This window comes from Carlito syrichta, unplaced genomic scaffold (assembly GCF_000164805.1).
Source record: "Carlito syrichta isolate Samal-C Ts95f unplaced genomic scaffold, Tarsius_syrichta-2.0.1 Scaffold123307, whole genome shotgun sequence".
In the NCBI taxonomy this organism is placed as follows: Eukaryota; Metazoa; Chordata; class Mammalia; order Primates; family Tarsiidae; genus Carlito; species Carlito syrichta.
The window spans coordinates 362,303-387,221 of record NW_007067403.1 but is presented as its reverse complement, the minus strand read 5'-3'; the positions used below and the strand labels follow the sequence as shown (position 1 = coordinate 387,221).

Here is a 24,919-nt window from a genome sequence, read left to right as displayed (position 1 = left end):
CCCTCCCGCCCCCACTCACTCTGCATTGGCAAAAGAGCACAAAGTAAGAGTTGGCCCTGACTCATATTGATTTCTCACTGCACTGGTTTCTTAAGTGCTCTGTTGATCCGTGTCAAGCAATAAGTTGCCTGCCTGAACATGCACATCACCTCCCCATTTGTCCTCTCCTAGATTTAAGGTGCCCATATGATGAGCTGAACAAGGACATCATTTTTCCTACTAGTGTCAACTGGGCCCAAACTACTGCATGTGGTATGATAACTAACGCTGTATACGTTTACATTTAGCGTATGAGAGTCTAATAGCAGAAACTAACACTGCACAGCACAAAAGGTGACAGGAGCATTCTATTCTGGTACTTTGTGTCTCCGCCAAGGAAATGCGAATGAGAGTACAGAGAAACCTGGCTTTAGTGGGTCTCCAAATAATGTCCCCTCCTCACAGCCACCACCTTTGGGCAGGGGGGAGGGAGAGAAAGGAGAATGGATATTTGTGATGTTCCTGACAGTTTTCATCTCTGTTACGGAAGAGCTCCTAAGCAGATAGATAGAAAATGTGTGATTGTGCTGCTAATGACATTGTACAGGAAATTAAGCGTATACATTTGGAGGAGGCATTAAATCAGCAGGACCTTAATTTAAAAACTTAAAACTGTATGGAAATTCAGCTTGCTCATTGCTGTGGAATAGAAAGCTACCAAGCACCCTGAGTCTGTTTATGGAAAGACTGCCAGCAAACCAAGTTGAGCAGAGCATCTTAATGGTTCCAAGTGTATTCAGGGTTACTTCTTCCAAGAAGTAACCCCCAGCCCTGACCCTTTGGGAGTGTCAGTCATTCAGAAAGCCACCCCCATCATCAGGCAGGTGAGCAGAACTTAAGAATTGAAAGCAGCGTGACAGGTTGTTCTTGACTAATTTTTGGAATAACATTATGTAAAATTAATCAAAAGGGGTTGGGTCTGAAGCTGCTGGGAACACACCGCTGAGCCACTGCGCAGGCATCCCTGGATGGGTGGGGAGCCGCTCTGCTGCCTGTGCATCCATTTTCCTTCGGACTCAGTCTCACACTGTATCCACTTGAGTGAAACGCATAACTAGTCAGCCAAGGTGGCAAGTCCTAAGATGGAAAATTTCATACGTCTTTTTCTCTTCCTCTTCTTCTTAATTCCAGTTATGCCATACAACAGTGCTCACCATTGCGTAGTAGAGGTGGAAAACTTCTTGTTCGTGTTGGGCGGAGAGGACCAATGGAATCCGAATGGTAACTATTGAACAACTTAATTGGAGGAGCTCAACAAGTTTGTGTGTAACGAAGGGCATCAGCAGCGGTCCGTTTTGTAATTAGTATGGAAAATACATTTCTGTGCAATAGGAACAAAGGAAGTCGTCAGGAAATTGGGCTGACGATTGGAGGGAGGGTCAATCATTGAGCTGACTGGGGACATGTGAAGCAGAGCGTTCATTCATCGACTGTCTGGGGATTTGGCTTCACAGGGATGCCCCATCCCCTGAGGAATGCCACAAGCATGAGCACGAACTCCCTAGAGGAGGGAAGCAAGCTGCAGCTGTTAAGGATCCTCACCATCCTCTCCCCCACTTTTCTTCCATGTTATCAACATCATAATGCGATGGCAATAAACAGGCATAATGTCTGGTCATGCCGTACAGAACTTCAGCTGAAGTTGTTTCACAGCAGGTTTTACTTGTGATCCATTCTAGTTGCTGTACCTTTTGCAAGTGCTTCTTTCACAAATTATCCACCACCCTCCCCATTGATGTGATTACATCATAAATTTATCGCAAAGAGAAATTAAACATTTTAACACACTTCCATAGCCAAACACAAGGAGAACACTGCGCCTTGCAGAATATGCAAAATTATCAAGATATTTTTAGAAATCTTGCACATGAAGGAGGAGTTGTAGTTGTAGCCTTCTGTGTAACAGAGATAATTATGACTGAGAAACCATAAAACAGCTTGCAGGTACACATTTTTACTTTAAAACCCCAGAACATCCAGCTGAAATTACATATACTGCATATATTTGATTGTGAATGCTCTCTTTCGGCATCTGCACCAAGGCATATTACAGAAAATTGTTACATCTGTTCACTCTGGAAAATCTTAAAGGAAAACAATCCAGGCCACCCTCAAGAACATTTCTTTTGAGAGAGGGGGACAGTCTTTCTCAATTCCTACAGCTTTGTTGTGTCACATTTTCCAGGGTTAGAAGAAAGACAGTTCCTCGGCTTTGTGAGAAACAGATTTACAACAGGAACAAGAGTGATATTTAATGTCTCTCCTCTAACTTGCCTTGGTAATAACAGATTTGAAACGTTACCAGCAAATCCTGTCGTACACACAATCCACTATAAACTCTTCATTTACTGTTTAATTTATCCTTCCTCACAAGTGATTTGAATGGTAAAAAATATGCGTAAGCAACATACAGTGCACAGCCACTGGGTTTATCTAAGCAAAGAATCTGCAGAACATTCTTTTTGAAGACCAGATTAAAACTAAAACATTACAAGAGAAGGCAGGGTTTTCTAGGTGGAACAGGCCTCTGTTAAAATACCAGTGTTGGTAGGACAACTCGGTTTTCACAGGTCATGTGATCCTCTCATCCCTATGAGGCAGGCCTGAACCAGCAACACAGAAAAACTTGCTCCCTAGGTTTGTGCTGAAAAATATATATATAACCTGTAACCATCCAACTTGGAGAAATAAGGTGAGTTTAAAAGATAGACTTCCTCCTCTATTCTAGAGAATCAAGACTTTATCTTTGAACAAATTCAGACTCCCATAAAACTGTGCTGTTGGACTACAATGATTTTTCTTTCCCCCACCCCTAAGAGGAACACAACTGGATTTAAAGCCCTCCATGAATATTCTGTGAGAAAACTATAACAAGCACACAGTTGCATTTACTGTGAGGATAGCTTTCACTATTACCACTCACTGGGTTCTACAGGAAAACGCAAATGACAAATTTTGTCATACCAAAGTACTGAGGCATTATGTGCTTTTGAATATTATTATTAATGCTAACCATGTGATCACATGTGTCTCTTTGCTTTAGCCACCAGGAAGCTCAAAATTAAATGTTAGTAAAACTTTAATCACTATATTTTAATTGTAATTATATATTTTAATAGTCTCAATATGGGCCTGAGAGTTCTCTCTCTTTCTCTCTGTAAGATCCATTTTTAGCTTCCACATGGATAGCTGAGTCGTTTTGTTCCCTGACTACTTTGGCATGTGAAGTCATTTAGTATAGATCTGGGTGGGTCCACTGTCTTTTGTACCTCATGTCAATCAGACAATCAATGGCTAAAGCCTTCCCCTAGGTAGGGAATGAGGGCAGGCACTGAGGTGGCCTGCTCAGGGAAGGGGTGTACCAGTCTGGTAAGGGGATCTGGGCTGGGTATCAAGAACATCCACCACAATTCCTTAAACGTTTTCCATGTAGCTTCATGTCCCATCCATCTGGTCAACCAACTTCTTGAGTATTAGTAGGAGTATTGAGTGCTCGTTATTTGCTAGGAACTTTACTAAGCACTCGTCTACATTATTTGAATCCTCACAACCATCCTGTGAGCTTCTTCCATGCTAGCTCCAGTTTTACTATGAGGAGACAAAACTTGAGGTTAAATAACTTGCTGGGACAAAAAGCTGGGTTGCTTCTAGCCTAGGTCTGTCTGACTCCAGAGTCTTAGTCTTTAACCATTATATGACACTGCTTTTCATGTAAACATATGTGTTTGGTTAGATTTGTAACAGCAGTCATGCTTTTGCCATTGATTTTGTGAAATTAAAGCACTATTGGATCATGATAGAAAGTGTCTCCCACTCACTCACAAAGAATTCTTCATCATTCCCATTTAGAAAACTGTGAAAACTGTGAAGATTATCATATTATAATGCCTCATACAATTACTATCAAAACATATAGAGAATAGCAATTCTATGACAATGCATAATATGCTTTAATACCTTTGCTGGCAGGGATAAAACTTTTCAATTCATGATTCAAATATGATGTATTTGTCGGTTCCAAAGATGAAATCTTCTTAAATTAAATTTTAGTCTTATGAAAATGGTGACTGAGGTTTGTGCTTTTGAATGAAATACAAAATTGTAAATTCAGTAATGCTTGTAAGACACTAGTACTCATCAAACACAAATATAATTTTTACCTATTGATGATCTTGATTATAAGACCAAAATTTGAAGTCAGAAAATATGTTAGTTAAAGGAAATATAATCAGATTATACGCATACGTTTTCCTATTCAGACACAAATATTAACACCTATTAACTCTCATCATATCATTAGTGATAGGAATACACTGTAATATTCCAATAGATGTGCATATATTCATTTTGTCATTGCCCCAACTTACAGAGACTCAATTTACATTTGTTACTTACTGATGACTGACTCCCAAAACAACTGCCACAGTGAACTACCTTTTCTCCCCACTTTCTTCCTCTCTACTGTTGACTGGAAACTGCCACCCCATGCCCCATTTATCACATCAGCCAAGTGCTAGTCTGGTGATAGAGCATCGGCATAAAACGAAAAGTGGAGGAAGAACAGAAAGAAAATGAAAAGGACGAGAAGAAATAGAATGGGTGAAGGATAATTCAAAATCTCATTGTATATGGCTACCACTCTCGAACTGCTGGTAGAATTTCCATAGCAGCCACAAGGGGGAGAGCATAACCCCATTTCATCTCACCTCGCTCACTCTACCCACTCATTCCTTCTCAGGCTCATAATCCCCTCTTTGCCTCCAGAACGCCTTCCTTCATTTTCTCTTCCCAGTCCTTCATCCTTGCTCCTCTTTCACATCGTGAGCTCTGCCTCTGGAAACCCTTTCTTCGTCTCATATCATGTCACAAGAATCCCTGCTTAACCTCATCTCTGAGCTAAGGCCACTGCCATTACAACCAGATGTGAACATTGCTAGTTTCCATCACCACTGCTCTGCATGTGAAGGCACTCTCTGCTCCATTGTCAGGAGGCAGATCTCTTCTTCCAAATAGTAATTCTAAACCAAACTTCACAGAGAAACTTTTCTTTACATGATAAGTAGGTTCTACTTTCCTGTGAACATCATTAGTCTCCAGCAGCATTTAGGAATTAACCTTGGAACTTGACTGTCAAAGACAAGATTTTTTTTTTCTACAGGGAAATGGTTGCAAATTTCATAAAACCTTGCTTATAAACCAACTCTAGACATAATGTTTTCTTGAGTAGGAGTCTCCCTGTGTGAAATCCAAGTCTTCAGGGCCATCCTCACCCCCAATACTCATCTCTTCCTGTATATTCCCAGATAAAACTCAATTTACCACTTAATCTGACAGTCCAGACTCTCCCATGTGATCCCTGGAACTCATGATCTCACATCAACAAATCCCTATGATCCTAAAACTCTCCTCTGAATGTTTTTTTTGCCTTCTTCTCTACTCAAAACCTGGCTACCTTCTGAGAATTCTGCTTTCCCAGCCACTCTTTCTAATGGGGACCAGTGTCGCCCCTTCCCCCACACACTTTTTATTATTGGTGGCAAGTAGCTTTTCTCTTTCCTCTTCATTGTCACTCCCAAACCCTTAAAGCCCCAGGCCTTTTAAAGCCGGGGTCCCTAACCCCCAGGCCATGGACTGGTAACAGTCCGCGGCCTGTTAGAAACCAGGCCTCACAGCAGGTGTGAGTAACCAGCAAGCAGAGCTCTGCCAGCTGTCAGATCATAGGATCATAGGCTCGAACCCTATTGTGAACTGTGCATGCGAAGGATCTAGGTTGCATGCACCTTATGACAACCTAATGCCTGATGATCTCCTCCCCATCTCCCTGTCCGTGGAAAAATTGTCTTCCATGAAACCAGTCCCTGTTCCTGATGCCAAAAAGGATGGGGACAACTGCTTTAAAGGATATCAAAAAAGGCTGGGGACCACTGTTTTAAAGGATATCTTCAGAACAATAAGACTACAAGAAGCTAGTAGAGACGTGCTTCCCTAGTGCCTTAAGAGAGACCAGCATCATCCTGTCAACACCTTGGTTTTGGGCTTTTGGTCACCAGAACTGAGACAATAAATTTATGTTATTTAAGCCACCCAGCTTGTGGCACTTTGTTACTGGTTCCCTAGGAAACTAACAAAGGAACCTTCAAACATAAAGTTAGAAACCACTGGAACAATGAAAAGCACATCAGAAGTGAATACACGTCCCATAAATCTTTGTCACTACATAACTCAATTAATTTTGGTAGTTTTCTCACTTTTGTAATGAGGAATTGAGACTTGTTCATTTCTTAGATTAGTTCAGCAATAGAATTTAATAATTCTAGGACAGTAAAACAAACAAACAAACAAAAAGGATATCTTCAGATGATACCCCTGCTGCTATGGCAGCCATCCACTGTTTTGCTGGTAATATCACCTTTTCACTGTCCATCATCCTTACTTCCCTCTTTACTGAGTTTAGATTCTATGGCATATCCTATAATTACTCTACTGCATACACCTGCAGGCCTCTGTCTCTCTCCTTCCATTATACTTTGCCTAGCAGTAATGGTCCTGGTTAAACCCATTTCCCTTTCACCTCTCTTCTGCCCTTGAGCAGCTAAACATGGACAGAGAAAGCCACACAGCTATGCTGGCTACTAGTCTATTCCACTACATTTCCATGGTCAACATCCTCCTCCAAGATAACTATTTTACACTTTCTCCTTCTCTCTCTCACTCTCTCTCCCCCTTCAAATGCCTTCTTCTCAAAAATTCCCATCCTCACTCTCAATTGATGGCCTTGCTTCTTAGTTCAATGAAATAGAAGCAATCAGAACATAAGCTCTTCACTTTGCTGTTACCAAATCTGTTCACTTACTTCCATCACAACCTGTGGATTCTCTCTTCCTCCATGATTGTTTCTGCTCCAATTTAAGGTCTATTTCTCATTCCCTCTTGCTTGCTCAAGGACTTTCCAGTATTTCTGAACTTCAAAAACAACCAAACAAATCTTCCCTTGATGCCACATCCTTCTGATTGCAAAAGTTCTGAGAAGCATTGCCTATCCTCTTACCTTCACTTTCTTGCATCTTAGTCTCTCCTGAGTGGTCCTCACTCAGGCTCTCATCCCCACTGGTTTATTGAAGCAACACTTCTCAATGCCACCAATAAACTCCATGTTGCCAAACCCTACGGTCAGTTCTGGGTTACTCACCCCCTTCTTTTTGAAACACTATTTAAATTGGCTTTCAAAATACCATATTTTTTCTCCTTTCTCTGACCATTCCTTTCATTTGCTGATTTTTCTTCTCCTATTCCAGGGCTCATCCTTCCTATACCTTCTCCCTACATGGTTTCATCCAGTCCCATGGTTTTAAATAATAACTCTGGACTAATGACTCCAAAATTTGCACTTGTGGCCTCTTTTAGCCTGTGGCCTACTAGATACTTTCTAGTTGAGATCCTACAGTTCTCTCAAGGTTAAGTCCAAAACAGAGCTCATAGCTTCTCTCCCCAACTCCCAACCTACTGCTCCTTGGTCTTCCCAACCTTGGCAAATTACATGATCTTCCACCCAGTTACTCAGACTAAAACCCTGGCAGCCATCCTTAGTGACTCACTTTTTCCCATACCAGTATTCAGTCCCTCAGGAAATTGTATTTAGCTGTGCCTGCACAGTAGACTTCAAACCTGACCATATCTCACCACCTCCACTTTCATTCAAGCCACCATCAGCTCTTGCCTTGGCTATTGCAGTGGCCTCCTAACAGATCCCCTGCTTCCACACTGGGCTCCCCCGTGTCATGGTCTACTCTTCACATAGCAGCCAGAGTGGGAAATTAGGCCATGTCCTCACTTGCTCAAAACCCTCCAGTGGCTTCCTATTGTTCTTATATCAAAATAAAAAATCCTACAGCGTTTCACAAGGCACACTGTGTTCTGGGCCTTCATACTCCCCTGACTCCCAAATCGTTGCTGTTTTTTAACTCATCACCAGTCCAGGGATTCTATAGTTGCTGCCCCACCCCCCACCCCGCCTGAGAGACTCATGCAGAGAGACATCTGGAAGCAGGTGGCCACCCTACTTCAACTGGCCTCCCTTCTGTCACTCCTGGCTTTTTTATTCTTTATAGCACTCATCTCTACTTGATATTGCATTATACATCTATCCATTCATTTACAAAAACAAGGACCATGTCTTTCTTATATACCAGTATATTTCCAGAGTCTAGATAATATGTAAGACACATAGTAGGTATTCAATATATATATTTGTGCAGTTAATAATTCTGTTGTGTGTAAATGCCTATATGAGTACACGTTCACATACTCTCAAACACCCCTGTTTACTCCTGTGGTGAAGTTTGGTCCCAACATCTCAATGTTTAGTTACATATATATGCACATAGGCAGACTTTAAGAGCTAAGGCCTCAAAAGCCTTATGGTTATCATCTCAGGTGCTACACAGAAAATGTGATACATTCTTTCACTTCCATTTCTTGTTCTAATGTGTATATATAAAATAAAATTCATTTTAATACCTTGGAGGCATTAACTGTGAGCCTTAGGCTCAACAGAGGGGATAAGCTGGTTAAGCAGCTCAGAGGACTCGGACTTTCAATTTCTGCAAATGTACCTGTGTATACATCACAGCAACTATGCTTCCCCAAATACGCACACAGAACTCACATGACATGCATAGGATGAAACTGACTTCCAAATCAGACTCTTATGGTAGTGATTGTTATTATTTCAATGGGAAAAGAGAAGATTCTACCACTGCTAGAGTTCTTAAGTCATTAGAAAGAGGCTGTAATAATCCGGAAGGCAGTACATGTTCAGGGACAGGGAGCACAAAGGGAAATCTCTGTACCTTCCTCTCAATTTTGCTGTGAACCTAAAACTTCTCTTTTAAAAATTATCTTTAAATTTTTTTCAAAAGAGAAAGAAAATGTAAGAAAAAAAATGTTTTAATCGCTGTAACCAGAGATACCATTATGCAGGGTAGTCTCTGGAACTGGTAACTTATGGACAATAACTTATTGTGTTTCAAAGATTAAAACACCAAAAACATTCTAGAATTTCTTTACCCTAACACTGTGATAAGCCAGCTTGGTAAACATACTTGCTTTTATTATTATAGTTGATTTTGTTTTACCTCAACTCATTCCGAAAACAGAAAAAGGAAAGAGAAGGAAAAAAAGACAAGCATCTGAAGTGGCACATTCATTCTTCTATTGACCGACCACTTCTCAGGCTGTGTTAAGACATCCCCTCTACTCGATTCATCTATGCGTGAAACCTGAGACTAGAGACAGCTTATAAAATGAAACGTGCAAATCAACAATGGAATCCACATTTTAAACATCTCAAATGTATTTTTACAGGAAAACACAGTACAAATTTTGTCAGCCGATATGATCCCCGATTTAATAGCTGGATTCAACTTCCACCCATGCAAGAAAGGTAAGTGTTTATTTCTTATGCCTGAAACATTTGTGACTACTTTATAGGAAGCATGGTTTTCCATGTTGAGGAATGCTAAACACAGTCAATAAAGACACATGAGGCAAAATACCCAACTTGGCCTGGCCAGTTTAGATTTCACCTGCCTTGTTAATTCAATAGAGAAAAATAATCAAATAAGTCAATTATTTGTCCTAATGTAGGAAGAAAAACATTGTGTGACTTGACTTCTTTGATTGGTATTTTGCATACAGAGCTAAAATTCCACTGGCTACATACCACTCTTCTCGGAGATAATATATTTAAATCCTAAAATTGAAATATGAAACACAATCCTTGCAATGATATGCATTTTGATGTAGAAATTTCAATATTACATATTAAATTATTCAATACAAAATTTCAGTGTTTCAATATTTGATATTTAAATATTTGTTTAAATTTAATATTTGAATAGTAAATTTTGGCTTGCTAATTCAAATCATTTACATTTGTCTGCTCAAATGTCTTCCCATAATTCTTTCAAGAACAGATCATTTGGTAGCTTTTAAAAAAATAGTCTTGAAAAGTATCATCTCATTTTCTCGCATACAGAATGGTAATCTCAGCCAAGTCTCCTAGCTACCAAAAGACAAGATGGCTACTATATTTATACATATTTTGTCTCACCTGGCTGTTACTCAGGCATAATGCTATGTCTTTATATGCATATTTCAATTCACATCCTAGATTTTAAGCACTTAGTTCTTTTTCAAATAACATCCTCTTGACCAAATTCTCCAATATGATCATGACAATAAGCTGCAACTCATTACCTCTTCCTCAGCACTTAAGAAGAAATCAACAGCATTCTTTCTCTTACCTATTTCCTACACGACCCTCACCTTAACATCTCTCTTTTTTTAATATTTAAGTAGATTCCACTGAGATTTAGTTAGATCCTTAATCATAAATTCCAAGTTGAAAAAAAATTCATATACTATTCATTGTATATAAGTAATGTACATTTCAAAAATGTTCATTACTGCAACAAGACAGTATGACTCTATGCTCTCATGAAACTCAATATCCAACTTTTTATTCCGTATACAAGTAAATATGTTAAAACTCTCTTTTAATAGACTAGAAGCTATACAGTGAAAATGATGAGGCATGATACATTAAGGACCACAGACACTTTTAGGAATGGCTAGTTCAAAGGTACTTCAAGAAATAATTCTAAGTCAATTAATAGCTTAACAAACTTCTCAATGAATCAGAAGCTTCCTGGTGTCTTTCTCCAGTGCCCTCTGTTTCTCTCTCTGGGGAGTTATTTCCAGGTTGCTATTATTATAGCGGCATCATCATTGTGCCCTTTAATCAAAACCATTGAAAAAAGTTTTATTTAAAAAACAACTATCAATACAAGTTTGAAATGTCATCATCTCATCATCACGGTCCCCTTTGCTGGGGGCTGTACACCACGATAATTAACCTTCACGCCTTCGGCTTGGGAGGCATAACTCACGTCGCGGTCAATTATCTCACTGTAGAGCCCCTAAGGATGGGAAGTATTGCTGCAAAACCTAATTAGTAATTTTTTTAAAATGTGTATTGTTTACTTGATAGTCTATAATGACTTCCTCTGAGGCACTATGGCCTATCATGGCAGGGTCCTACTTAGACAATTTTTAGCAGCTCATTGACCTGATAAAAAGACCTGCCATGGTCTGTGGGCGCCCGGCAGCCACCGTTGACAGGATGGACTGTTTAACGTTTCTTTCTAAGTCATTATGGTATATCATGTCAGGTCCCTAGTAAAAGAAGTTTTTTTGTTTTTAGATTTAGAACAATCAACTCGATAGACCAAATAAAGAGCTCCTTACAGAGTTGAGTGGGAAAAGGCAGATCTCACAAATGCCCCGTCAATCTTGTAGCTCCATCTCTCCTATGGGTTGGTTGACCCAGGCAACAATCCAGAACTTACAGTGACATTTTTTTGTTGTTGCCAAGCTTCCATTCAAAATAACAACTATGATCAGTTACCAGCATGAAATAATTGATGTTTCAAAAAAAGAAGAAAAAGAACCTAAAATATATGAGACACTCTTCAGGTCAGAAAAGTTTCTTATACCATTTAATTGAGTAAATTTGACATTGTATAGATCACGAATCAAACCAGAAGTTCCCCTCCTACCCCTTTCCATCATGCTGCTACCAAGCTGCTAGAAAATTGTTATGCTCACTAAACCAATTGAGAATAATGGAAACATGTGGAAAACTCATCTGGGGTAATCCACTCTTACAGAACTGGCCTGACACATTCCTAGGATATCTTACCTAGTGAGTTTCCAAAGAAATATAGTGAAAGTACAAAATATACCCTCCAGTTCAGCAGGGAAATGGACACTGGGCCTCCAGTCTTACTCAACCATGGGTCAGTTCATGAATTGCATGCCTACTAGCTATGAATTTACTGACAAAAATGATTAGACAAAAACAGAAATTTAAACGTAGTGCTGCTGAATTGTTTTGGTCTCAGATTCAGAATTTTATTCATCAGTCAGGAGAGGAAAAATTGAAAACTTCAATCAATAGAAATGCTTTGGGAGCTTAACATTTTTTTCCAGCAAAAATAGACATTTTAAATGTTATTTGTATAGAGCTTTTACCCTCAGCTACCTAAAAAATAGATAAAGAAAAAGCAGTTTGAGGAGTATTAACAACAAAGCTCCTGTTTCACAAAGCAGATAAAAGGCTAGACGTTAATAAGTCAAAAATGTTTTCAAATTTAAATATTTTGTTTGTAGCAGTATTACAAGTATTACAAACAATGAGAGACAGTATTCTATTTTGAAAAATCTGTTGTTTTTTTGCCCAATGACGAAAATTAAACATTCAAGCTGGGTGGGATAAAGGCATAGTAATGTAGTCTCATGTTTTAGGATATAAACTTGACCACCCTAAGGATCAGAAAGAACTTGTAAAGATCTATAAAATAAGCAGGATTCAAAGTATATTTGTATGAGTTATTATTAGTCTTTTTAAACTTATGCTAGAAACATTGAAAATTGTCTCTAGCCGTGGGAGCAGAGAAGGCTGGAGAAGGGAGAGATGACAAATTTGAAATAGAAACAGTGTGATTCCATTAAAGAATATTTAATCATCTTGAACTTGTTTTCCCCATGAAATAGAGTAGTCTAAACCAGGTATGCTCTTCATGGGGGGAGGAGGGACAGGGAACAGTCCCAAGAGAGACCTGCTATGGTAAAATTATAGCCTCGGGCAGGTGTTCACAGTTGCTGACAGACCACTGTCAATCAGGTTTCTAGAATGACTTTCAGGAACTCTCACTTTGGACATGCAAGGAAATAAGTCAAAGACTTGGAATCTTCACTACTGGAGTTTCTACATTAAAAATGCACTTTTAGTCAGGAAGTGAAACCTGCTGAGTTTTTCCCATTTAGATCCTAACAGTGACACTGTGTGGATAAAGCTAGGAGTACACACAGAGTGTCACATTAAGAACGCCTTGGCTAAAAAGGAGATCGAGTTCTGACAGGCTAACTTGATGTTGCAGTGAAGAAGGAACCCAATCAGAAAAATGAGAAAACTGAAATTTAGATAAGAATAAAGGAGTTCATCAAAAGGAGATCTCCCTCTGACTCTTAACAATCTAAGCTCAATTAAGTGGAAGGTTTTCATACCTGTCATGACTAATTGGCATTTTTTTCTTCTATACTAGTACTGCATAGACCTCATCAGTACCACCTTACAACTCACATAGTTCAAATTCTTTAAAGATGGCCAGCTAATGAAATAAGTAATTTTTTTTTTTTTTATTTAAAAGGCTCCAAGACCTGTCATAGAATCATATGGAAGAAGCATACTGAGCTGCACTTGTGTCCGTGGTGCAAACACATATGTGTTACTTTAGGACAGATTTTTGTAGACCTGTGTCAGTCTTTTCAATGAAATATTTTAACTTGAGAAGGCGAAAGCACTAGAAAATAACTGACTTACCATATTCAATGAGAGAGCAATTGAAATTTGGTTTTAACAAATGGAAGGAAGCAGTGGTCTATCTGTACGTACTTAATTTTACAACTGTTCTAAAATCATATTTTATATTTAGATGAGATTTTACCATACCAGAAAATCTCATTGTTTTTAGATCAGAGATCCCTTTGATGATCGAATTAAAAGCTTACTCCAAAAAATACACATGTACAAAAACATATATATATATTTTTTTCATTATAATTTCAGTGTTTCATGGACCTCTCAAAAGACATGGATCCAGGTTAACAGTTGTTACCTTATGAAATCTAACTTGTCTTCTCTTTATTTTTTTCCTGTTTTTCTTCCTCCTGCTTATTTCATTTGTTCTTCATCATCTTTCTGAACTTTCTATATGGCATATATTTCTTTCAAAAACATCAAGAAAATTTTTTTTAAAAAGCTAAACTGTTACTCTAAAATTATCAATAACGGCTATAAGAATAATTTTAGGACTGTCAAAAAGCCTGAAGACATTATCCTCTATAGTAAATACTGTTTCTGTATGGTGGTAAGTCATTTAAGCAAACACCTAAAAATTTAATCATTAATTATTATTAGAAAGAGTTTACATGCAAACATCTTGATGGCCAATTTTTCTTAACTTTTTATCCAGATAATATTAACAGTTCCTAAACATGGACAAAATTTTGGACACTGTAACAAGCACCTATATGTATTCGCAGATAACTCTGTGAGGAAGGTACCATTACCATCCCCATGTTCCAGATGAGAAATCTGAGGCTGAGAGGGGTTGAGTAACAGAACGCACACCTAGTAAGTCACATAGTCAGGCAGTCTGACCCTAGAAACTAAATCGTTAATCAATACGCTATACTGCTTCCCAGATATTTCAGCACTTCATAAACACAACCTGGAAAATCTCTAAATCGTGTAGGTTTACCCAATTAAAAAAAAAAAAAGATTGGCAATAGTTGGAAACTGCCGGGGTAGGGGTGAGATCAATAAAGGTACCTGATCTCAAACCAGGTGAAGTGCGGACCAAAGGGAGGCCCAAACCTGTACAATGTCCACTTGTATACTTAATCCTGAATTGTACCCCACATCTTTAAAATAAAAATATATATATATTTTAAAAGACACTCCTCATCTTGCAGCTGACATTCCACAAAAATCTTGGCACCAATTTTAACAGAGATCATTAATTCATCAGATAAAAATTATGTTCTGTGAGGGGCTTGGCTAAACTTAGCAATTATACTTATTCAGTATTGGATCACATGTTATCTTTGTGAAGCTTATCATTCCAGTAACATCAATGAAAAAACGAAGCAGAAAGTCAAGGATTACTTGCCTATACCTTATCTTCTTCTTTTAAAATATCTTTTGTATCACCCCTTTTCATTCCTTCCACTAAAACTCAAATTGAAGCCCTCAATATCTCCTAAATTATGGTCTACCTTAGACTTGGTCTCCCTTTCCCCAGTCCTTTTGACACAGCTTGTATCTTTTACCTTTGATGGCATAGTGGGATAATATAGTCAATAGCCTCTTTTGAAAAGGGACTAAAAAATATTCAATAGCCTTGTAAGAGTCAACACAAAAAGTTACTTAGATGAAATACTTGCAACTGATTAGTAGAGAGCAAAATGTAAGCATTATATGAAGTTCACCAAAGTTATTCTATTTGCAGTAGTATTAGGGGGGAAAAAAGAAAAAATGATAGTTGAAGAAAAATTTTGATGATGTAGTTCTCTTACAAATTGAGAACAATGACCCTTGAAGGACCATAAAGAAAGTGAATGTCAAGATAATTTATTATTGTTACATTATCTACCTCATTTTTCACTTTGTCTTACAGAGCTATGATATCCTTACAAGGTACCAAATATCCCAAACATTAATGAACACTTGAACAGTGGATTAAAGCAAGATTTTTAAAAAAGAGCTGAATGTCTCTTCTACTATGACTTTAATATCAAAAATGTTAACCAGAATAGGCAATGCATATGATTACAGTAGGAGGTCTCAGGTGTAGCAGGTACATGTGTAGTTTTTAAAGGTCTGCAACCTTTTCTGAAGCAGGATGTTCCTCCTTTCCCTGACTAACTGGGTAGTCCTTATCCTATTTCAAAAAGTAGCATTTGTCAGTTCCTTTTGTGATTAACTGTGGGTTTTGTTTTCATTGTAGGAGAGCCAGCTTCTATGCATGTCGGTTGGACAAACATTTATACGTTATTGGTGGAAGGAATGAAACCGGCTACTTGTCTAGCGTGGAGTGCTATAACCTGGAAACAAATGAATGGCGCTATGTGTCGTCTCTGCCACAGCCTCTGGCGGCTCACGCAGGAGCAGTGCACAATGGGAAAATATACATTTCAGGCAAGTCATCCTCCATTTTCTGCTCCAAAGTTCAATTCCAACGCACTTTGTTGACTTGTATGTATATGTTTAATCCACAGGGGGTGTCCATAATGGAGAATATGTCCCATGGCTATATTGCTATGACCCCGTAATGGATGTCTGGGCTCGAAAACAAGATATGAACACAAAACGCGCAATCCACACTTTGGCTGTAATGAATGATCGCTTGTATGCAATTGGAGGAAATCATTTGAAAGGTCTTTTTTTTTTTTTTAATCACACTAACATTTGCATCTCATGTTTCTTGCTAAGGGGGTTTCTCCTCAGATAATCATAGTTAACCAAGTAAAAAACATGTTGACCAAATAAAATCTACTCTATGTAAATTAACAGTACCCTTGAGCAAGCATTTATTTTGGCTTTTCTGCAGATAGGATTATTTTTAAGTTACCATACACATTAAAGAAATGAATAATGATGTCTACAGAAAAAAAGAAACAGGAGCATTAATAACTGAAAAGCACAAACAATTTGTCGTAACAAAGAATTCAGTGAAATAAATTATTCCTTATCATCAAAGTTGTAGTAATGAATTTTTTCCAGAAAATTGTTTTTTGCAGTAATCACAGAGAACTTTAGTCGTAACTGCACCAACTTAATATGTGATTTTTCTTAAAGGCAACATTTAGTAAAATGTTGTCTAAGTTTAGATTTATTTCTTTTAAGAATTGAATATTAAACCATCTATGATTCTCAAATTCTATTGCCTTTTTAAAAATAAAAAACATAGCATTTTTAAAGTCATGTTTTGGCTCCTTTCCTCCCCTAAAACATGTTTATAACTGCTACTTGTTATAGTTTATGTACACATATATAACTCTATGTGCATGCATACAATACCAAATTTGACAGGAAAGCAAAGAGACCTATGATATTGAGAATGTTACTGAACTGCTTTAGGCCTCAGTTTCCTCATCTGAATATGAAGAAACTGGTCTAACTGATCTCTAAAATCTTCTTCAGCTCTAATATTCCATGATTCTTTAAACTGCTCCCAGTGGAAAACAGGCTATCCAGGCATAGCAAATAAGGCATAGTTGTGCATTTATTCTACAACAGTATATACATTTTTTAATGGGTTTGGCATAGATTTTATTTCCTAATACATATTTACTCCTAAACATAACTGCACAGATGTATTTTGTACGTAGATATTTTCAAGATCATGTTTATCCTGTCAAGTTCAGAAATGCCAACCCCCTAGTGTACATCTGCTGCTCAGCTTGGTACTCTACCCAAGAGAGAGGATTTTCTTTACTACTATGACTCTTCCCTTTTTATTCTTTATCTCCTCCAATGATGTTCCTTCATCTCAAGCCATACACCATTATTTTACCTCAACATGTTTTAACTTTGTAGTTCTTTACATTAAAATGTTATCTCTTCTCATTTCTTTTGCAAGATATTGCCTAAATGTTTTAGGATCTTCTAATATTTAAGGTTATGTTTGGACTCAGATAATGACAAACTAAATGAGAAATAGCACACATATTAAAAGTAGCTCAGAGAGGCTTCATGGTAAGGAAAAGGAATGGACTTTGCAACTAAGCCTAGGTTTGAATTCTAGTTATGTGCTTAGTATGTTGTGTGGTCTTACTCATGACAATCTCATGTCTGTAACAGAGGAATAATTATCCTTTCCTTGATGGCTTTTGTGAGGATTGCAGTCAACATATGTAACATATGTAATTGCCATGGAGAAAACATACATATTCTCAAATGATGCCTCTAAAAACTTCATAACCTGGATTTTTCCCAGGTATCCATTCTAAATGTATATGCTTCAAAAACTATCATCAATAATCTTAATAGTAAAAGAAAGGAATGCGCCACAAAGTTGCAATGAGCACACTGGTCTATCGTTCCAGCATCTATGTGATTTATTTTGTGTAAGAAGTTCATAGTTTGAAATAACCTGTCTACCTATTCAAGAATGTAAATCACTCTACTTTTTTATTCATCTCAATTATTTTAAACAGTCCAGCATGTGCCTTAATTTAGAATACACACTGTGATTGTCAGCTAGCAAATATCCATAGCATACATTTAAGTAAATTTTTTTTTAAATCACTAAGGATTTGTTCATAAAGCTTCCACAAGGAATTGTTCAGCCCCTAAATTAAAGGCAGGTTTCCAGTAGAGTCCAGGAACCTAAGTTGTTCTCAGTATTCTAAGTTCTAAGTCATTCTAGTTACTGCCCCGGCCCACATCAAAAGTGGGAGGAGACACTTTGCAGTGGAAGGTACTGAGCCCCCTACTCTAAACCTGGACCCTTGGTAAATAACTCATCAGAGTTGTTTATAAACATAGTCAAACTGTAAAAAGTGCAAAAGAAGCTGAATAATGTATTTTTAATTACCGAAAACATTTTAAGAGGGTTAAATATTTGAGAAAAGGAATAGAGTTTAGGCTGAGAGAGTCTGAGTTCTGAAGCCCGTTCACCTGGAATCAAATCTCAGCCTAGCTACTTCCTAACTTAAAATTTACTCAAGTCATTTGCTGTCTTTATCCTTCAACTCCCTTGTCTATAAAATGAAAATAATGATAGAGGCTATCTCACAAAATGAGAGAGAGGATTAACTGAGTTCATTGAAACAGAGTACTCAGAAAACAAAACTAGCATATTGTAAGCACTCTATAAAATGCTTGCCTTAACCAATATTATTTTAAACATTTCAAAATAAGGTTTTAATAAACCATTTTTAATAAGATCTACCCACATATAATCAACCTGTACTAGTGACATCTGCTCATACATTCTTGCTTTGAATTAATTCAAAACAACCAGAGTTTATATGATTGATTTTATTTTATTTTTGTTTTTATTTTTATTTTTGAGACAAGGTCCCACTCTGTCACTCAAATTGGAGTGCAATGGCACAATGATGACTCTCTGCAACCTCAAACTCCTGGGCTCAAATGATCCTTCTGCCTCAGCCTCCTGTGAAGCTAGGATTACAGGCACATTCCACCATACTGGCTATTTTTTAAAAAAATTCTGTAGAGATGGGGTCTTGCCCTGTTGCCCAGGCTGGTCTTAAATTCTTGGCTTCAAGTAATTCTTCCACTCAGTCACCCAAAGTGTTGGGATTACAGATGTAAGCCACAGGGCCTGGTTTTGTCTGGGTTTTCTCTTAGGTCTTTCTGACATGTCTTCCAATTTTACCAGTGAATTTATGCATTTGTATCTTCAAAGACACAATTATCTATTTCTTGGCTCTAGATCTGTTTTTAAAAGAAGCCTCGCTTTAAGTTGGGGCCCTCAAGTTTATTCTTCCGTGGTTTCATTTTCCTGTGTCACTTAGGTTTCTCCCACCTTGATGTAATGCTTGTGGAGTGCTATGACCCAAAAGGTGACCAGTGGAATATTCTCCAAACTCCCATTTTGGAGGGTCGAAGTGGCCCTGGCTGTGCAGTTCTTGATGACAGCATTTACCTTGTGGGAGGTTACAGCTGGAGTATGGTACGTATCCACATGTACTGCATCCTTCTATGTTTTGCTTGTGCTTTTTCTGTTTGTTTCCCTTCTAAATGTTTTCTCCTCCACACATGCGCTTTTTAAGAGTGGCATGCTTACATGCAAGCTGTCAGTTACTTCAGGTAGTGACACAGAATCAGCCAGGTTGCTGTCAACTCACTTGCTGTCTGATCAACTGCATCCAGGATGTGATAGGTCCCCAGTTCTCCCCTATCCCCAGTTTTTGTGATTCTAGCTTTCCAACTAAAAGTCAGACTCAAGTGATTGTACAAATGTTCTGGTTCTGTTGAATAAGAGAGTCTGAGAAGTTTCTGACCAGTAAGGCATGAAAACTGGAAATTCATTCTCCAATATTCACGAATTCTATCTAGGATATGGAATTTGCCATTGCTTTCTCCTTTTTCCCCCCAATTTTATCAGGAAAATTTCCAAAAACGCACTCAAACTGAGATTACAATGGGCCCACATTAACACATCACTCACCAACATCCACCAACATTTTGCCACACTTACTTCATCTGTTACCCTTTTTGAAAATTCTGGCCAAAATAATTTGAAGCAAATCCCAGACATCATATTATTTCACCCTAAATGCTTCAGTATGTATCTTTTTAAAAATCATTAACTTATGTAAATACACTATCATTATCACACCTCTAAAAATTAAAAATAATTCTTTTATATCCAGTTCATATTCAAATTTCCCTGATTGACATGGAAAAAAAGTATATCTTTCAGATTGACATATTCATATCAAGATCCTGTAAGTTATTCTTATATTTCACTATGATGTCTCATAGATCTCTTACAATCTAGAACATTACCGTGTCCCATTTTTTTTTGTTCTATGCTATTGACTTCTTGACAAAAGAGAGTCAGTTATATAGAACCCCTGCTTTCTGGAATTGGCTCATGACTTCCTTGTGGTGTGTCTTTTAAATAGTCCTCCAACTGCATATTTTCTATAGACTGGAAGTTAGAGATAAGGGCTTAATAAGTGCAGCATTTTTCTTTTTTCTGTTTTTATTTTATTATTTTTTGTTGTTAATTTTGTTGTTCTTTTTTAGCAAGAACACCTGAACAAAGTGGTTTCATAGTTAAAATTACATCACATCAAGAGATGCATCAGGTCTAGTGGATTACCTTTTCACTTTTAAAACAATGACCATCTCTATGTTTTCCTATTTATTTATGTTAGTTTTATAAGATTAATTTGGTCTTTTAATAATGTTAGTTTTATTTATTTTGCATCAAGCAAGATTATGACATAAGGTTTTGGGGAGCTTTAAAATATTATTAGTTACATAGAGGCCAACATGTGTTGACATATATAACTGGATATTCATCCATGTGCTTCTTTGCTGGTATGAGGATATATATGCTTGGAAGCACACAACAGGAGAAATGGTGCACTTTCAGAAAAATGGTTATTAGGTTGGTTGGCTTTTTGTTTGTTGCCTACAATAAAAACAAAGCTTTCTTGGTTTGGGTAGGATAATGTTACATAAGCACCAGCCACTAAAGTTAACAAATGAAACAAGATTAAAGACATTTTTTATTTCTCATGTGGCATCTTGAAAATAAATAAATCAATGTGTGAAAAAGTTGCCAAGCCTTCATTTCTAGTTCACTTTAAACTGGTTTTCAATACGAGCTGTGCCGTTCCCCAGTTCCAAAATAAAAATGGAGAAGTGAGACAACAATGTAAAACCCAATCTACTTCAATTATTTGAATGTTTAAGGTAAATTTGATCATTTTTAACTTAAATCAGTTGAATATCTTTAATTTTTGGTCAATTGCTTGAAAGGATTTGTTGAGCTTCTAGGATATTGTAAATTATTTTTATGACTATTATTATTAGTCATCAAAAAACAGTTCTGAAATGTTGTCAGTCTCAAATTTTCCCCTGGATTAAAACAATTTAAAATTCACTGCTTTGATTTGGAATTTTTTAGCAAGTGCAGAGAATAGATATTTTCTTTTCAATGTAAATGTGGTCAATAACATTGTCATCAAACTTCTCTAAACATCCTACTCTGAATGCTCCTTGCTCTGCCATTGCAGGGGGCATACAAGTCATCCACAATATGTTATTGTCCAGAGAAAGGAACCTGGACAGAACTGGAAGGAGATGTAGCAGAACCATTGGCTGGCCCTGCCTGTGCGACAGTTATCCTGCCCGCCTGTGTACCATACAACAAATAACACCAGGAAACCCTGGGATGAACAGTATCACATTCTAAGAAGCAATGGCAGGTGACATCATCATTATAGTAGGAACAGTGCATTCTATTGGTACAACTGCCAAAAACCACCCTTGGTTTCTGATGATTTATAAGTAACTACAAAAGAAAGAGACCTGTTCTGGAACAGATAACTGTGTCTGTAACTCAGATCACACCAAACTTTCTGTGGTGACAGACTCTTCATTTCAGACTGGTTTTAACTTGTCCCAGCTTTATAAAAACTCCTTACGTGGATCTTAACTTGCAAAAGGAGAAGATAAAATACAGAAGACTGGCCCCAGAGAGACCTAAGATCAGTATTGTGCATTGTAGTCTACCTGCATGTGATCTATGTTGAAGTTTTGGGGATATTGTGTTCATGAATGATTCCAAATTTGAATTACCAAAATACTTACACTGCATTGAAGAAATTGCCACTTGATTCTGTAGTTCTAACCTTCGGCTACTTCACAGACTCCACTGGCAACAATGTTATTGAAAATCATATAAGATTAAAGAGGGATATTTTTGTTTCTATACAACTTCATTTCATATACCTTCTGCCCTTACAGCACCTCATGCGATCAGAGAAGAGAAAGATGTTGGCTCTCGTAGTAATTGCTTTCTGCCCTATAGGTTCTAGGCTAGTCAGAATCATCATTTCTGTGTCCTCAATTTTATCTGAAAGATTAAAGCAAAATATACTGTGGCACTATTCAGTTAACAGATACATATGCTTTCTCATTTTCTGTGGTACAAAAGTAGTGAACACACGTTATTTGCTTCAAAAGTAGGACTGATGAATTAGCCATATGATATTTTAGCGATTCTGTTAGATGATATGTCTGACTCAAACTTAATTCATAATGAAAAATAGGAGTTTGCTTTCAGGAAATCAGAGATGGAAAGAAAGAATAATTTCATCTAAATGCAATTCTAATTGTGTCTCTCTTTAAAAAGCACAGACCTTACAAGAGCCACAGAGTCAATTATAGCACCTGACAAAATACTCCTCCTCTTCCTCACCTTTAGGTTACTCTAGACACTTAACTTACTCTCATTATTTCCCCAACTCATTATATTTTGTTATCACCAGAGACGCCTGAACTCAGTTAAGTGAGCAATTGTTAGTTGTCTTTAGGAGCATGGAGAATTTAGGAGCAGAAGGTCAGGAGAGCATGACATAGTCTCAGTGTGGCCAACCAAAAGAACAAAACTGGCAGAAACATGGATTCGATCTTCAAGTTTTTCAAAGCTTGAACACAAACTGTTAGGAGTAAATAAAAGTCTAAAATATTTTTGTAATCACCCAGGGATGATATTGAGTCCCTCAACAAATGTGTTACTCAAAACAGTAAGAGGAAGTCACAGATTTAAAATGCCTTGGTGATAAGCTTTCATGGCTGAGCACATTAAGATGAATGAGTATCCTGGAATCCAATGCCGTTTCTACAGTAAAGTGCAATCTTCGTTGTTTTTGTATTTATTTGTATGTTCAGATCCAAAGGATCCATTGTAAAAATATATATATAAATATATATATCCAGTGCAATCAATTTTCATTTCTTTTTCCTTGAAAACATAGGAATATATAGAAAAAAAGAAAGAAAAGTTACAGTGCTTTGTGGGAAAATCCCAGCTGATGTCATGAAGAGAACAAGGTCTGCTTTTGTGGTCAACTGTCACTGTTTCCTCCAAAAGTTACAGGTTATATAAGAACATTTTCTTTCCTTAGACTTGGTCTTCATTTTATTTTTTATTTCTAGCCAAAATAAATAAAAGCATTTATGAGAACTATAAGTAAAGCTTTCTGTATTTCAGAAAGAGACAAGCTACTAGAAAGTGAAAAGTGAATAAATAAGTCACAGAGAATGTAAATTTTGTACAGTATTAGAATGTGTAAATGAAGCTTGCTTGGAAGGGGAAAACTTTAAATAAAAACTTTATGTACTAATTCAACTGTCTCTAATATCCTACTTATATAGCATATGTATAAATCTCTACATTAAAATTGCTTGAAGGTTTGTAATATGTAAATGCCTAAATATTTTTACTCTGCAGATATACTTTTCAAGTTTATTTAGCTTCCTCACCATATGTAAATATATACAGTATAAACAATGCAAAAAATTATGGAATGCTGTTGGAAAAATGTGAGTTAAAAATCATATGCATTAGATCTGATTTTTCCATTACAAGGGTGTTAAAATAAGATGTAACTTAGCCAAGGTCCAATAACTAAATATTTATAGACATTATTATAAGCCCCATATGTGTTCAAAATACCTGCACCCTTTCTAAAGAATAAGTGAATCATACAATTAAATCAGTTATCTAAATAATTGTATTTCATCTTATTCTCTTTTTTAAAATCTGACAAAGGAGTTGTGCAGGGCAATTAGGGACTGGGGAAATACAGGGGAAACTAAGGCATGTAGCTGGAGGCAGCAGTTGGACAGCTTCCAGGCAAAGAGCTAAACTAGGTTAGCAGCTAGCTTCAGAAGCTTAAAGGCTAGGAAGAATTTACTTTAATGCTTCTATCATTAGTGATTATTAAAGTTACCATTAAAGGATTTTTTGAGCCTCCCTAGCATTCTACAAAAGCAAGAGTAATGGAGTTTCTCCTTCCATTGGATCTTCTCCTGCCTCTATACCAGAAAAAGATCCCTCTTGAGGGTAGCCTCCATTACCATCTTCTCAGGAGCCAACAGCTAGTTGCTTCTTCCAAAGACCCTGAAAGCCCCCAAAGGCTCTAGTTCTGACCAAATATTATGAGGTGTTAAGAAAATATATTTGTCTTTTTTCCTAATCTCAAGAAACTGCCAACTTTAAGTCCCTAACTAGACTGTATATTTCTATTTTATGTCTTATAATTAGTACTTAAAGGAAGTTGGGACAGGAAGTGGAAATATACTGAGGGGGCAAAATAAGATATTCTTTCTAAGACTATGCCTTAAAACTGGGAGAATATGCATAGGAACCAGATTTTTAAAGTAATTAAGCTGTGTCTGTGGACTTAAAATTTATGTCTGCATTTGTTCACCCCTATTCAGCCAAACTCATATTTGCCTAGCTGTTTGACACTTACATCATTTAACAAACTGCCATCATCATCAACATGGTAAGTATCGAGGATCCATTGAACATATCCCAAAGGGTGTTATTGTAAATGTCAGACTTCTGATTAAACTTGGTTCTTTAGATCAAAATGGTTTTTTAAAAAATAACACACAAACAAGCTAAAATAGGATTAGTAAAGCATATCAAAGCCAACCAATAGTCTGTGATAAGTACCTTGATAGACTGAGTTT

The 24,919-nt window shown here is 37.1% G+C and overlaps 1 protein-coding gene across 1 annotated transcript; it reads left to right on the top strand.

Annotated features, from left to right (window-relative positions):
• The first annotated feature begins 1,121 nt into the window (after positions 1 to 1,121).
• Positions 1,122 to 23,562, top strand: LOC103249671 (kelch-like protein 14). Its single transcript, XM_008048275.2, has 6 exons — positions 1,122 to 1,260; positions 9,403 to 9,481; positions 15,672 to 15,862; positions 15,943 to 16,101; positions 19,210 to 19,367; positions 21,448 to 23,562. Exons 1-6 carry the CDS (start codon positions 1,122 to 1,124, stop codon positions 21,586 to 21,588), a joined length of 867 nt encoding a protein of 288 aa, XP_008046466.1. The 3' UTR covers positions 21,589 to 23,562.
• Positions 23,563 to 24,919: the final 1,357 nt, after the last annotated feature.